Below are 14,359 nucleotides of genomic sequence, written 5' to 3' on the forward strand. Positions count from 1 at the left end.
TATTCAATCAATTTCAGACCAAAGATCTTGGCAGACTTCGATATTTCTTGGGGATCGAAGTTGCACAGTCTAGGCGGGACATTTCCATCTGTCAGAGGAAGTATGCACTGGATATCCTAGATGAGACTAGCATGTTAGGCTGTAAACCCATTGATACACCTATGGACCCCAATGTTAAGTTATTACCAGGACAGGGGGAGCCACTGCCAGATCCTAGTCGCTACCGCCGACTAGTTGAAAAATTGAATTATCTTATTGTGACAAGGCCAGATATCTCCTTCCCAGTGAGTGTTGCAAGTCAATTTCTTGATTCTCCCTGTGACTCCCATTGGGATGCAGTTATTAGAATTCTCCGATATATTAAAAAGGCGCCAAGAAGAGGTTTATTATATACAAATAAAGGGAGTTCAGAGATCTCTAGTTATTCAGATGCTGACTGGGCAGGTTCTCCTTCAGATAGACGATCCACCTCAGGGTATTGTGTTCTCTTCGGAGGAAATTTGATCTCTTGGAAGAGTAAGAAGCAAACTGTGGTCGCCAGATCCAGTGCGGAGGCAGAATATCGGGCAATGGCAAATGCAACCGGTGAGCTCATCTGGCTGAGACAATTGCTGAAGGAACTCCATCTCTGTGAACAAAGGCCTATGAAGCTCATTTGTGACAACCAAGCCGCTTTGCATATATCCTCTAACCCAGTCTTTCATGAGAGGACCAAGCATATAGAAATTGACTGTCATTTTGTTAGAGAAAAGATCCAGTCAAGGGAGATCGAGACAGCATTTGTCAATTCCAATGATCAACTTGCGGATGTATTCACTAAAGCTCTTAGAGGTCCTCGAATAGATCATATTTGTAACAAGCTGGGAGCTTTTGATATATACGCACCAGCTTGAGAGGGAGTGTTAGAAATAATATTAATTTATTATTATTAGAATAGTTTAGAATAGTCTAGATTGTGGGCTTGGCCCATTAGGTCATTCCATTAGGTCTTTTAGTCTCTATAAATAGAGAGCCTCCGTGTACAGACTTATACACTTGAATATACAATATATTTCAGATTCAATTTGTACAATATTAATTATTGAAATTCAACCCTATCAGCTCAAACTCCACTCAAAACATCAATTAAGTTCTAAAAAACCAATCAATAGATAACATAGAAGAAAGCCATAATAATATATGCAAATTCTAGAATTACAAAAATAATTTCAATCCATTCTCATTCCTAAATAGGCACCTTGTTCTACTTTATATCTATGAAGACTGTAATCCCTGAATGCCAACTTTATCAGCCCTCATCTCGATAATTAATGTACAAAAAATTATTTACTATCCCTAAATCTCTTAATTTGTTGTCTATAACCCATGATTGCTGAGGCCCTTTATGGTTAATTAGATTGAAAACATTCTCATTCATTCACCTACATTTACCAGAACAGGAGCACACAAAACCTTGATTGAAACAAACATAAGATAATGCAATTAAACACTGTTATCCGAAATAATGAAGATCTAAGAAAACAAAAATAAAAGACAAGGAAAAAAAAGGTTAATCCTAATTACTTTTCTGTCTCTTATTATTTTCTCTGCAATTCAGGGAGTGGGATGGTGAAGCACCAGGATAATGGGCAATGCAAACAGGGTTTGAGAAGACCTGAAGACTAATAAATACATATATTTAAAAAGGGAAAAGGTGAAGAAGATGAAAACTGAGACCAACTACAATTCTGCAATGCTTCAATTACACTTATGAAAATGGTCACTGCAACCCAACATGTACCAAGAGCTAAAATTATTCACCTGTCATGGTGCCAACATTTGGAAAGCCATCAGGGTGATCAAAATGAAAAGACTCAGATCTGTGAACTTCTAAGATTGTATTTATGACTTGAAATAGGAGTAAGAACTTCCCCCCAAAAAAAGTGGGCAGAGATTACCCATGAGCCAGAACCCATCTCCTTGAAAAGTGAAGATTGTTAATTCCATTCAGAAGAAATCGATCAAGCCCTGTTCAACAAAAACACCTCAGCATCCCATCACTGCACAATTATACACAAAGCTCCCTGATTGCTTGCTGGCAAGCAGATTCCACTGTGGTGTGCCTTCGCCTGGGACACAAGCATTAACCTCAATCACCCTTCCATCCAAAGCTCTTGGACCACCAATAACAATTAGGCGATTTCCACATGCTCGAAAGGCTAATCCCCAACCATTCATTGAAACTATCCGATCAGGCAATCTTCCAATAGTGACCCATGAGTTACTATCTTTATAATATCTCCTTACCTCTTGTTGAGCATAATTTGCAGCATACAATACATTATTTACAACTGCAACCAAAGGAGGTGCCTCAGCAGCAGCTGGCATCTCAGTCACCCCGGATCCTCCATTTCGCCCAGGGAACATGTTAGGTATTTCACGCCATTTTCTTGTCTGCAGGTCAAACTCCTCACCACATGTTAGCTGCTTTGAGTTACCAACTCCAATCCCACCAATGACATAAAACTTCCCATCTATAAATACACCTGAACACATTTTCCTTGCTTTTTTCATGTTTGGAAGAATCTCCCAAGTTCCAGTTTCTGAGTTATAAAGCTCAGCTGAGCTCAAGATGTTGCCACGTGGATCACAACCACCAGCTAATATAGCAACTTCTCCAAGGCTGGCAGAACCAAACAAGCATCTAGGAACATTCATTTCCATACCAGACGACCACGAGTTCATCAAAATGCTATATTTGTAAATGACAGGAGATATTATTTCCTTTCCAAAAACAAGAAGCTCCGTACCAACAGCCAACGACTCCTTATCTGAACAAATAAAGCATTCATTAGAAGGCATTCTAGGCAACCGCATCCATCGACCGCGGTTTGGATCAAATGCTTCCCATTCAGGGAGATTACAAGAGAAGTAAACCCAGTGTTCTATGATACCCATCTGCCGCCTCAGCCTATAAAGCTCTCCACTGCGAATTAGAGATCGAAAACTCTGGTTCAATGAGGCAATCGAACCATAGTCCGACCTTGAGCATCGTAGGAGACAATTAATTGAGATGTCCCTCCCAAGTTGGTTGATAAGTGAACTTGAGTCAGACTGATCACCTGTATGGTTTTGGTCATTCGATTGGTTAAAGTAAAGGGAACGATCAAGGATATTTATCTGTGTTTCCCCTTCCTTAGGAGCATCTGAAAGCTTGCAGGACTTTCTCAACACAGCTACTTCCTCTACTTCCAATGGACGCTTATTGTTTGCATGCTCAATCACACGGAAAGTATTGTGAATCCACTCAGTCTCTTGCTCACATGAGCTTGGTAAGTCCCTTGAAACGAGAAAGGATGGACCCTCCAACATGTCGATGGAAAGAATCAATCTGGTTACAAAGAAGAATCTTGTTTCCTATCCATCAATATTAAATAAAACATTAGTTAGTTAATAGGATAGATAACTCCAACATACCGATGAAAAAATTGATTACAATAAACATATGGCATTTTTAAGCTAAAATCAAGAAACCACAAGCATCAGTTTTACATGCGCCACAAAGAATACCCGTCAAAACACATGCAAATGTTATATCAATAGGAAATTCAAAACAATAAGACATTCGGACAATCTTCACCGATTAATTGAAAATGCAAGCTGAATCACATACACCCTCTTGTAAGTCATGATTTGGCACAGAATTTAGCGAATGCACACATAGATCAGTAACACAACTATGAACATGGAAGTGGTGGCCACAGCCAACCACGAACGACAATGAGACTTCAAAAGAAAATCAAAACCAGATTTCCAAAAATCAGATCTCAGGAGGTGACTCAGCAAAGGAATCTATTATCTAAGAAAGGGGAAAATTTTGAAAACTAATCGGATTAAAAATAAAACTAAAACCAGAATCAGACTGACATCATGCATGTCCAAATTCAAAGCCTGAAGTAATTCATATCCAACAAATCAACAGAAAAAAAAAAGATCAATTGAAATTTACATTGGCAGCAACCCCATATCCCCTTTTCAACTTTTAAGTCCTGAGATTGAAAAAATCAACAAAGGCTACGCAACAAGAAAGCTCAAAAGCAAAAACAATCAGTTGAACACCCCCCCCCCCCCCCCCCCCTCTCTTAAAAAAACAAAGAGAGAGAAGAAAAGCTTACGAATTTAGATAAAAGATAAACGAAGTGCTAATGGGTTTCTTGCGCTTTCTCCAGCTTTTGGTTCTGTCTGCAAATCACGCATAGACCCAACATCGTCTCTCTCTCTCTCTCTCTCTCTCTCTCCCTCTCCCTCTCCGTCTGTGTCATTTGGTTTTGGTTATGTTCGGTGTCGTTGTTGTTGTGGTGTGCTGTGTCATGTGTGTGTTTTGTGTTGTGTCAATGGAACACGCAATCGGGAGATTTATTTATTTATAAAACGCGAAAAAAAAAAGACAAAGAAAGAAAGAGAACGAATGTGGGCCCTACAGTGAATGAGAATAAGTGGAGTCGCCGTTTAGGATTGTGGTTTGCGGCCTGGGCTTGCTAAGCTAACGGCTGTTTTGGGCACGTGTTGCAAACTTGGTCTTCCATTAGCTGTTCCTCTTTTCTTTTATGCTTCTTTCTTCTCTTTTTCTCTCTGTCCTCAAGTATCATGAGTTTCTTTTTGCTCATCCTTGTTTGCCTTTGTCTTCTCCAACTTTTGGAAAAGATTATTTTACATCCCTCTTATCTTATTGTTGATTTTATTTATATTTAGTTTTCTTTTTAATTTTTTAATTATGGAAATCATTTAATTCAAATAAGTCAATAAATAAAATAAATATAAAATTTATTAAATACATCAAGTTGATAAAATTATATAATTCAAAAAATCATATATGTTTTCGCATCTTAAATAATCATGTCACAATGGTGTTTTCATTGACTAACTCTTCATCATTGTCCTCTAATTCTTTTTTTACCTTCTAGCAGCAATTCTGATCTTGAATAGCAAATTCACACTTTTCAGCGGCAACTTCAACACCGTGTGGCCATCTCTAGTGGTGTAAATGAGTCACACGACTTGTCACGGACTTATAGCATAGTCTGTCTTTGACTTGACTTGGCTTGATCCATTTTAAAAATAATACAGGTATGTGCATATTAAAATACATCTTTAGAATTCAGGCCACAAGCCTATTTTAAAAGGTAATTAGTCTCTAAGCATGTAGGCGTGACTTGAATTTTTTTAATAAAATATTATTTTATTTTTTTCAATCTTTTTTAACCATCTTCCTATGAATTTGGTTATTAAGGTTTTGAGGGAATAAAGCAATGTTATATTAGCAACCTATGAATATAATTGATTTCTTGCTCTCTCGTTTTTATTCATTTCTAATATTTTTTTTTCTATGGTCGTATTATTAAATATGTACAAAGAATTATGTGGCACTAATATTTTTTCATTTTGTTGAGTGGGTGTTATATGTATATGTATGTATTTTCATAAGTAACCTTTGCATATTGCATTGTTATGTTGACTGGTTGAAGGCTAATTTTATCTTTTTGTTTTATTTACAAAAAATGTTAAGTTTCATTTGATATATGATATATGATATCTGATTGTTACTCACATTCATTTATTCAAAATTGTTCTCTCACTCACTTTGATATTCTATTGCAAAATCCCTTGTACAAGCTCTGCCGAGGTTTCACTTTGATAGTCTCACCAGAGATCATCAATGCCCATTCTCGATATCTCTAGACTAGGAACATATTTCTGGCAATGAATGTGTGGTGTCATTGAGCGTTCATGATCGTGATCCCTATCACAGATCCTCAATGTGACATATGTTCCATAGCAAGGGCTTTATCCAGTTACTCATATTCAATATAAATATATAATATTTGAGACATGCAATATGAAACAAGTTTTATTCATAACAATAAAGAAGTACATAGGTCCATCTAACTCTCAGATTATCTGTAGGACACCTATATACTAACAGTATCGTACGGTACAGTATCGTATCGTCTGATACAAATCCTTTTCCGATACACCCCACGATACGTATCCCTAGGTTTGTGATTCATAACATATCGTACGAATTATATTGTATATCGTATGATACTGATAACTATGCCCAAGAAAGAGTGGTTAAGTGGTTTTAAATCACTTAAGAGAGGTAAAGAGTTGATGGGAAATGATGATACTTGTCAAGTAACAGGTATTGGGTTTGTTAGCTTCAAAATGGATGATGGGACAGTCAAAATCCTAAGGGATGTGAGACTTGTTCTCACCATAAGGAGGAAGAATATAATATCCTTGGAGATGTTAGACTTGAATGGATACACCTTTAAGAGTGAGAAAGGAACTCCAAAGATTGTAAAGGGGTCTAGGGTGGCTATAAAGGGTAAGCTAGTCAATGGTTTATATATTTTAGATGGTGAGTCTGTGGGATTGGGATCTTGCGTGGCCTTAAAGAGTTCTGATTTTCCCATTCTTTGGCATAAAAGATTAGGGACATTAGTAACCAAGGGTTGCAAGAGATATGTAAGCAAGGGATCCTTCCTTTAAAGAATTTTTCCCTCTTGACTTCTGTGAAAGTTGTATCCTAGGGAAATCCCATAGGCAAAGCTTCACAGCAGCCAAAACTCAAACAAAAGGGACCCTTGATTACATTCACTCTAATCTTTAGGGTTTTCCTAACATTCCTAGTTCCCTTTTGAGTTGCCACTACTTCCTCTCCCTTATAGAATCCTATTCAAGGAGGGTGTGGACCTATTTCCTTAAGCAAAAAGATCAAGCTTTGATTGCTTTAAGGAATGAAAGGTTGCTGTTGAAACTTAAAAATGCATGAAGGTTAAGGTACTTAGGACAGATGATGGTCTTGAGTTTTGTAGTATTCAATTTTCAGATTATTGTAAGGAACATGGTATTGCTAAATATAGAATATGTGTTGAAACACCTCAGCAAAATAGAATAGCTAATAGGATGAATAGAATAATTTTTAATAAGGCTAGATGCATGTTAACTGAATCTGGATTCGGTAAAAAAATTTGGGCAGAGGCTGTTTCAATAACATGCCATGTTGTTATACAAAAAAAAAATAACATGCCATGTTATAAACAGATGTTTTGGAATAATAGAGTTCCTAATCTGAACTACTTGAAACCCTTTGGGTGCTTGGCATATGTACATTTTAAGCAAGAAAAGCTTGGGCCATGAGCAATAAAAGTTGTTTTCATTGGTTATCCTAAAGGCACAAATGATTTCAAGTTGTAGTTGATTAGTGAAAAAATATATATAATTAGTAGAGATGTTACTTTTGATGAGCTAACTTTCTACAAAGATATTTTGCAGGATGTAACAGCCTGTTACATACCGGTATTGTTAACATAGATTATGATATTAAGCGCAGTTACAATCACAATAGTTTATTTAAAATACGAGTAAACTTTTTCCTTTTTCATTACGTAAGCATTTGAAAACAATATAAAGCGTAATGATACAAACTGTGATCATAACTAAAATCTAAACGCGGAAATAATATTATACTTCCTTAACTATCATACAATACTTATTTTAAGATGCTAAGAGGTTCCCATAAACCAACTTAGCCTAAAACTCACTTTTACGGTTTTCCTAAATCTGAGTACGCTTTTGTCTTTTCAATATTGGGTGTGATCAACACACTATTAATTTTTCTTCTTTTATTATGTTAAACTAGACTCTATTAACTTTTCAACAAGGTATCACAACCTCATTTGGAGTTCTCTAGCTCCAGTTATAACCGTTTGAAGTTGGAAAAGCAAAGCTGCCAACCAACTCCAAACAGCTCATTGAACTTGGCCAGGTACTCGTCAACAGACAACGAGCCCTGCACCAACCTGTCGAATTCCCCCTGCTTCCTCTCCTGCGCATCATAAGGGAAGTATCGACCCAGAAAGCAATCCTCGAAGAATGATCATGTCATAACATGACCCTACATCTCAAAAGCGTGAGAGGTGTTCATCCACCACTCATAGGCATCGCCCTCCAGCATATACGTGGCGAACATCAGCTTCTGTGGATCAGTACACTGCATCACACGGAAAATATTGTCCAGCGCCTGAAGCCATCTCGCCGCAGCAATAGGATCATAAGACCCATCAAAGGAAGGTGGCTTATGCTTGCTGAAAGCATTAAGCCGGCGATCAATCACATCACGGTCTTCAGCAGGCTTCACATAGGGTTCCATCACCCCAGTGAGTTGACCAGTGCCCTCAACATGGCTCTGGCTCTCGCCCTGAAGACTAGATGGAGGCGGCGGTGGTGGCAGTGGAGGTGGTGGCGGAGGGAACTGACCAACAGCAGGACCCGCCTTCATCTCCTCCAACATGACCCTCATCATGGTCATGTTCGCCAGCCAGTTCACCTCAAGAGCATCCTCCGTGGCCTTCTAGTTCACTGCACGAGTGACGTCCATCATTGCCACGTTGGCCAATCTAGTGGCCTCCTGCATCTCAGCTAATGCAGTCAGGATCGGGTCGGGTTGACCCTCAGCAGTCTCGCGAGTTCTCCTGGGTATTACCATGACTCTGCACAGTTACACAAATTATGAGTTGATTAGGCCCACGCATTGTGATCACATATGCATTATCATAATAACACTCAACGGAGCAAACACACAAGACAAGACACAACCAAGCATCCTAGTTATTGCAATAGATACAGGCTTTTCTCTAGAAAGTGCTCTGATACCATAAAATGTAACACCCCGTGTTAACCCGGTTTGTTAACATGTCATCGTATTAAGCCACACTTAATTAAAAATGCGGAATATTCTTTTTCTTTTCAATTATGATGTCATTATTCTTCCAAGTTGAATTACTTAATTCATTTTCAAAACATTGCCTGTATGTAAATGCAAAAGACAGACATCTATACTGAAATAACCTCATAACATAATTAAGATCATTAACTGAGTCTCTAGTCACGACACTACTACACGTAAGCCGGACAACCCTAATAGTTTATACAACCCAAATCTAATCAACAACATAATCCAATGTGGCATGGACAATCCCATGCTCACCAAATAAGGCAACAAGGCCCAACAGCAGTATCAACAATAACAGCATAATCATAAAGATAACATAACAGCATCCAGCATATAATCATAACAGCAGACATCTAACTCAGCTCCGGCCTCCTGCCGCTAGAGGTCTCAACCCGCGCATTACCTGAACCTGAAATGTGTGCCCCAAACGTGGGGTGAGATCTCTAAAAACAAATCTCAGTAAGACAAGGGGTCCTCAAGGACTCTTCCGCCCCAAGCTCACTTACAAGTTTAATATAAGTTCAAAAGCAGTAAATTCAATGGATGTTCATGTTAAGACATTTATATCATGACAGTATAATCTCTTGCTCAACGAGCTAAATACTACAACTCATTAATCATGTGATGTATGTAGATGCGGCTCGACTGGCCAGGGAACTGGATAGGGATTATGCACGTCTGCGACCCATCTAAACATAAGAGTCGCAATCTTATGCCTTACACACCAGAGTCGCTGTCTGATCGTGTAAGTGACAACATCACTTTCATACACTACATGTCTTACACACTAGAGTCGCTGTCTGATTGTACAAGTAGTCAACAATTAATTTAATACATCTCAGGCATATATCAATGCATATTTCATCTTTCATAAAAGCATACCATGCATATAAACCACCCTCCCATGGAGGTCGGTGGAACAAACAACAGACTAATCCGAGGACACGAAAGCTTACCTTGCAAGCTAGCTATCCAAAACAAGAGTCCCCACAAGCTCAAAGTCCACAAACAACAAGATCACAATCTGTTTGGACCAATAATCACATCAATATTCATACTCTACACGCACATGACATAAAGACAACGTCTTTCCTTTACGTTTCATGCCTTTAGGCTTCTTACAAAGTCACAAGCCCTTAATCACTTAGATTCTGACTTAGTTCAATTATTGCAGAAGTTCAATTCCTCAAACTAGGGTCCACAAACCCCAAACATCAGTTCTGGATGAACAGTAAGCTATTGTTCCTCGAAAACCCAGAATATCCGGATATTTGTCAGGGGCATATCCGGATATCTCACTGCCAATATCCGGATATCAATATCCAGATATCCAGATCCCTATATCCGGATATCAATATCCAGATATCCAGATCCCTGTATCCGGATATCAATATCCGGATATCATATCCGGATATCCATATCCGGATATCCATATCCGGATATTTCGCGACAGAATGAAGTTTCTGCATTTCGCGAAGATATCCATCCAAGGTTCCATTTTTAACACTTCCAAACGTCAAAGCATGCATTCTTATTCTGTTTTAAGTCCATACACCAGTTAGTTACTTGTTTAACTCATTAAACATGGCAAAACATAAACTTTAACCCATTAAACTCATGGACAAGGTTGGTGACACTTACCCAAGCTTCAAGGCAGTAACCAAAGTGCTATTGGAGCTCACAAACCAGCCTCAAGGTGCTGACACAGAAGGGTGCACGAAAATGGTGCTCAAGACTTGATTTTTCTTCACAAAGGTTGACACTTGGAGCTTCAACAATCAAGAACAAATCCCCAACCCAACAACCCACCAACTCAGCCCCTCACAAACCCAACACAACCACCAACCCTCAGAAACTCCCACAACCCCCAATGATGATGCACACTCACCCAAGGTGATTTGATGAAGAAACCAAGAAGAAATGAGGCTTCTTGGCTCACAAAGGTGGAGAGAAAGGTGGCAAGGGTGGCTGACTTCAAAGGCTCAGCAAAATGCTACGTAGAGGTGCCAAACATTAGACCTAGGATCATGTGCCCACCACTTATATAGCCACTTAACAATTAAACACACAAATATAACATTAATTGCTACGCTTAGCATTTTAACCCCAAACTCAGGATTCATAACCTACTCAATTTTACAAGAATTATCATATTTTTATTTTGTTTTTCGCAGCACCTTTCCGGTACGCGCTTTTCATAGCCAGTATCAGTTTCTAGCACCAGTTCTCATTATTTTAACTTGAAACTCGTTTTACAAGTCCTATATATAATTCTAGGAATTATCATGCACTTATTATAATTTTTCGGAATACTTTTTCAGTACGCATTTATACCGAGTAGCAGAACCGGTATATGAACTTTTCGTCAGAAAAATGACTTTCAGCATTCTTAATCACTTACTATATTTATTAGAGCCTCATAATAATTATTAGGGTCAATTATGGAATTATTTCCTAATTCTCAAATTTAATTAATTAATTTCTTTAATTAACGGTGCAGGTTCTTACAGGAGGCCTCTCCAGTGGAAGTCTCCTGCGGCATACGACAACTATCTACTGGTTAGAGATACGATACAACTTTATGTACCCAAACAACAACACGTGCGTGATCATTCTATAGTTACACTATTGCATAAAACAACTTCCAACCACTATCCCAATGGGCATGGTGGAGCATATACGGGGATTAACCCCAGTACCAAGAGATTATCTTTTTGAAGCTCCCGAGCTAGGTAGCTTCAATCATAAGTTACCGTATAACTTTCTTCAACCAAGAAATGCCTACACAAAAGGTCATTTCCACATCTATTAGTGCCACAATGACAACCTAATTGGTCATCCAATCAATCATGCATACAAGTGATTCAATCACTTACCAATATCTTTTAGGTCAAGGACCAAAGGCAATCCACAAGCTCCAAGCTTTAGTCTTCTAAGATTTCATTCGTGGGAGGCAACCTATAATGATCACAACATAGGATCGTCGATCCACTCGTCATACAAGTCATTTTTCAAGATAATGCACCTTTCTCCAACATACATACAATATTGAATAGTTGAACAGTAACGGTTCAAGATAAGTCAATTTTCAAGTCATTTTTCAAGATAAGTCACGAAATATCCGGATATGATATCCAGATATAGGATATCCGGATATGGCCCCGACAAATATCCGGATATTCTGGGTTTGTGTGAACACTAACAGTACTGTTCATACAGAACTGAGTTATGGGTTTGTGGACCCTATATTGTGGAAGTTGAACTTCTGTAATGGTTAAATTAAGTCAGAATCAAGGGGTTAAGGGCTTGTGGCTTTGTGAGAAGCCTTAAGACTTGAAACGCAAAGGAAAGGCGTTGTCTTTATACCGTATGCTTGTTGAGTATGAATATTGCTATTATTGTTGGTCCAAACAGTAACTGGCATTAGATAGTTAGCTTGCAAGGTAAGCCTTCGTGTCCTCGGTTTAGCCACTGCATGTTCCACCATGTCCCATGGGGGGATGGTTTATATGCATGATGTGTTTTCATGTACGGTTTTCTTGAAATGCTATGGAGCTGTTAAGTGCAAAATTCTTATGATATATATGTGGTGTTTTGCCTAGCCAGGAGGCCATGGGGTGGTCCTGGAGGCAGGTACAACATGGGCATGTACTGTGTGGGTAATAGACGTATTCATGCACTTCTCTGATAAGAAAAATAGCTATAACACACATGACATGATTATCTATTGCATTGCACTGATTTTAGAACTGATATTGAATTACTGCTTTTGGAACTTATATTGCACATGTAAGTGAGCTTGGGGTGGAAGATCCTTGAGGACCCCTTGTCTTACTGAGATTTCTGTTTAGAGATCTCACCCCATGTTTGGGGCACATATTTCAGGTTCAGGTAATGCATGGGTTGAGACCTCTAGCGGCAGGAGGCCGGAGCTTAGCTGATTGCATGCTATTATGATGATTTTGCCGGATGCTGACATTGCTTTATCTTTACTGTCATGTTATTTGATTTGAGACTGCTGTGGGGCGTTGTTGCCTTATTTGGTGAGCATGGGGTTGTCCATGTCACATTGACTTGACTTTATGTTTTTAGTTATTTCAAGTTTAATAATTGTATCAGGATTATGTCCGGACTACGTGTTGTAGATCCGTGACTTAGATACTCACTTATTTATTTATGAGGTATTTCAGTTAGCTGTCTATTTACAATTTACATACAGGCAATGTTTTGAAAATGAATTAGGTAATTCAACTTGGTAATGATAATGATGTCATAATTGAACAGAAAAAGATATTCCGCAAATTTTAATTAAGCGTGGCTTAATACGATGACATGTTAACAAATCGGGTTAACACGGGGTGTTGTAGGAGGCAACTTGTAATGATCACAACATAGGATCATCGATCCACTCGTCATACAAGTCATTTTTCAAGATAATGCACCTTCCCCCAACATACATACAATTCGGCCATCATGGCTTTTTTACACAATTTATGTTTTTAATTGCATTTCTACATTCCTATAGCTTTCTTAGCCAACCACAACACCATAATCACCCAAGAATTTCATCAAACCCTAACTTAGCCCAATTTTCCACTATAATACCCTATATGGCCAATTTGTGGACAACCAAGTGGCTAGGGATTTTTCTTATGTTCTCAAGGTTCAAGGTTCATTTCTGGGCTACACTAATTCATCCAATTGCTCAACAACTCCATTCATCAAGTCAAATGTCCAATTGCACAATCACACCCTATTTTCCTTAATTTGGCCAAATGCATGCTCTTGGAACTCCAAATGATCTTGCTTTCAATTAACATGCATTACACACTCAAACAACCCATTTATACTTGATTTAAATCATCACACATTCAACTACACAATTTTTGCATCATCTTTCCCTAAATCCCTTCAATGGCCGAATATTACATAGTCCTACACCAAAGGAATTTTTAACTCATTTTCAAGTATTAAATACATCACACACCTTGTAATTAACCATTATAACTAATCCATAACTCAATTACACAAGCATACAACAATCTAATTTCACAAAATCTCCAGCTTATCCATCAAAATCCACTAAGTACGTTTTCCAACTTATATTCAAGCCTAGAGCATAAATTTCACTCGGCACATTTTTCGGTGCAACTGTACCGCTGTATTTTTATCCGGTAAAAACACTATTATCAGAAACTTGCCTAATGTAACACTCCGTGTATACCCGGAATATTAACATTACATCGTATTAAGTGGTGCTTAATTAAAATGCGGAATATTCTTTTTCTTTTCAATTATGACGTCATTATCAATTACCAACTTGATTACTTAATCAATTTCATAAAATATCGCCTGTATGTGAATTGCAACAAGACATCTACTGAAATACCTCAATATATAGATAAAGTGTGTATCTAAATCACGGCATTACATCAAGTAATCCAGACAATATTCTGATACATTATTACAACTCCAAAAGACTCAAGACATAATCAAGGCATAACAATACTATGTGTCATGGACAATCCCCATGCTCACCAAATAAACATAGTAAACAACCAGTCTCAACATAAAACTCAAAAA

The 14,359-nt window shown here is 38.1% G+C and overlaps 1 protein-coding gene across 2 annotated transcripts; it reads right to left on the reverse strand.

Moving 5' to 3' along the window:
- Positions 1-1,500: 1,500 nt before the first annotated feature.
- Positions 1,501-4,350, reverse strand: LOC133296907 (F-box/kelch-repeat protein At1g74510-like). 2 transcript variants are annotated; one of them, XM_061495954.1, is made up of 3 exons: positions 4,155-4,350; positions 2,934-3,396; positions 1,501-2,810 (listed from the first exon to the last, which is right to left on the reverse strand). In XM_061495954.1, exons 2-3 carry the CDS (start codon positions 3,349-3,351, stop codon positions 2,026-2,028), a joined length of 1,203 nt encoding a protein of 400 aa, XP_061351938.1. In that variant the 5' UTR covers positions 3,352-3,396; positions 4,155-4,350; the 3' UTR covers positions 1,501-2,025. The 2 variants fall into 2 exon arrangements, with proteins under 2 accessions (XP_061351938.1, XP_061351937.1); XM_061495953.1 differs by having other exon boundaries at positions 1,501-3,396.
- Between the last annotated feature and the right edge of the window lie 10,009 nt (positions 4,351-14,359).

The sequence above is a fragment of the Gastrolobium bilobum genome, unplaced genomic scaffold, assembly GCF_033153095.1.
Source record: "Gastrolobium bilobum isolate Gb01-03AN ecotype WA unplaced genomic scaffold, APGP_CSIRO_Gbil_v1 utg34682, whole genome shotgun sequence".
NCBI lineage: Eukaryota > Viridiplantae > Streptophyta > Magnoliopsida > Fabales > Fabaceae > Gastrolobium > Gastrolobium bilobum.

Coding starts and splice junctions, on each gene's coding strand:
- LOC133296907 (XM_061495953.1), bottom strand. CDS start 3,351: ATGTTGGAGGGTCCATCCTTTCTCGTTTCAAGGGACTTACCAAGCTCA.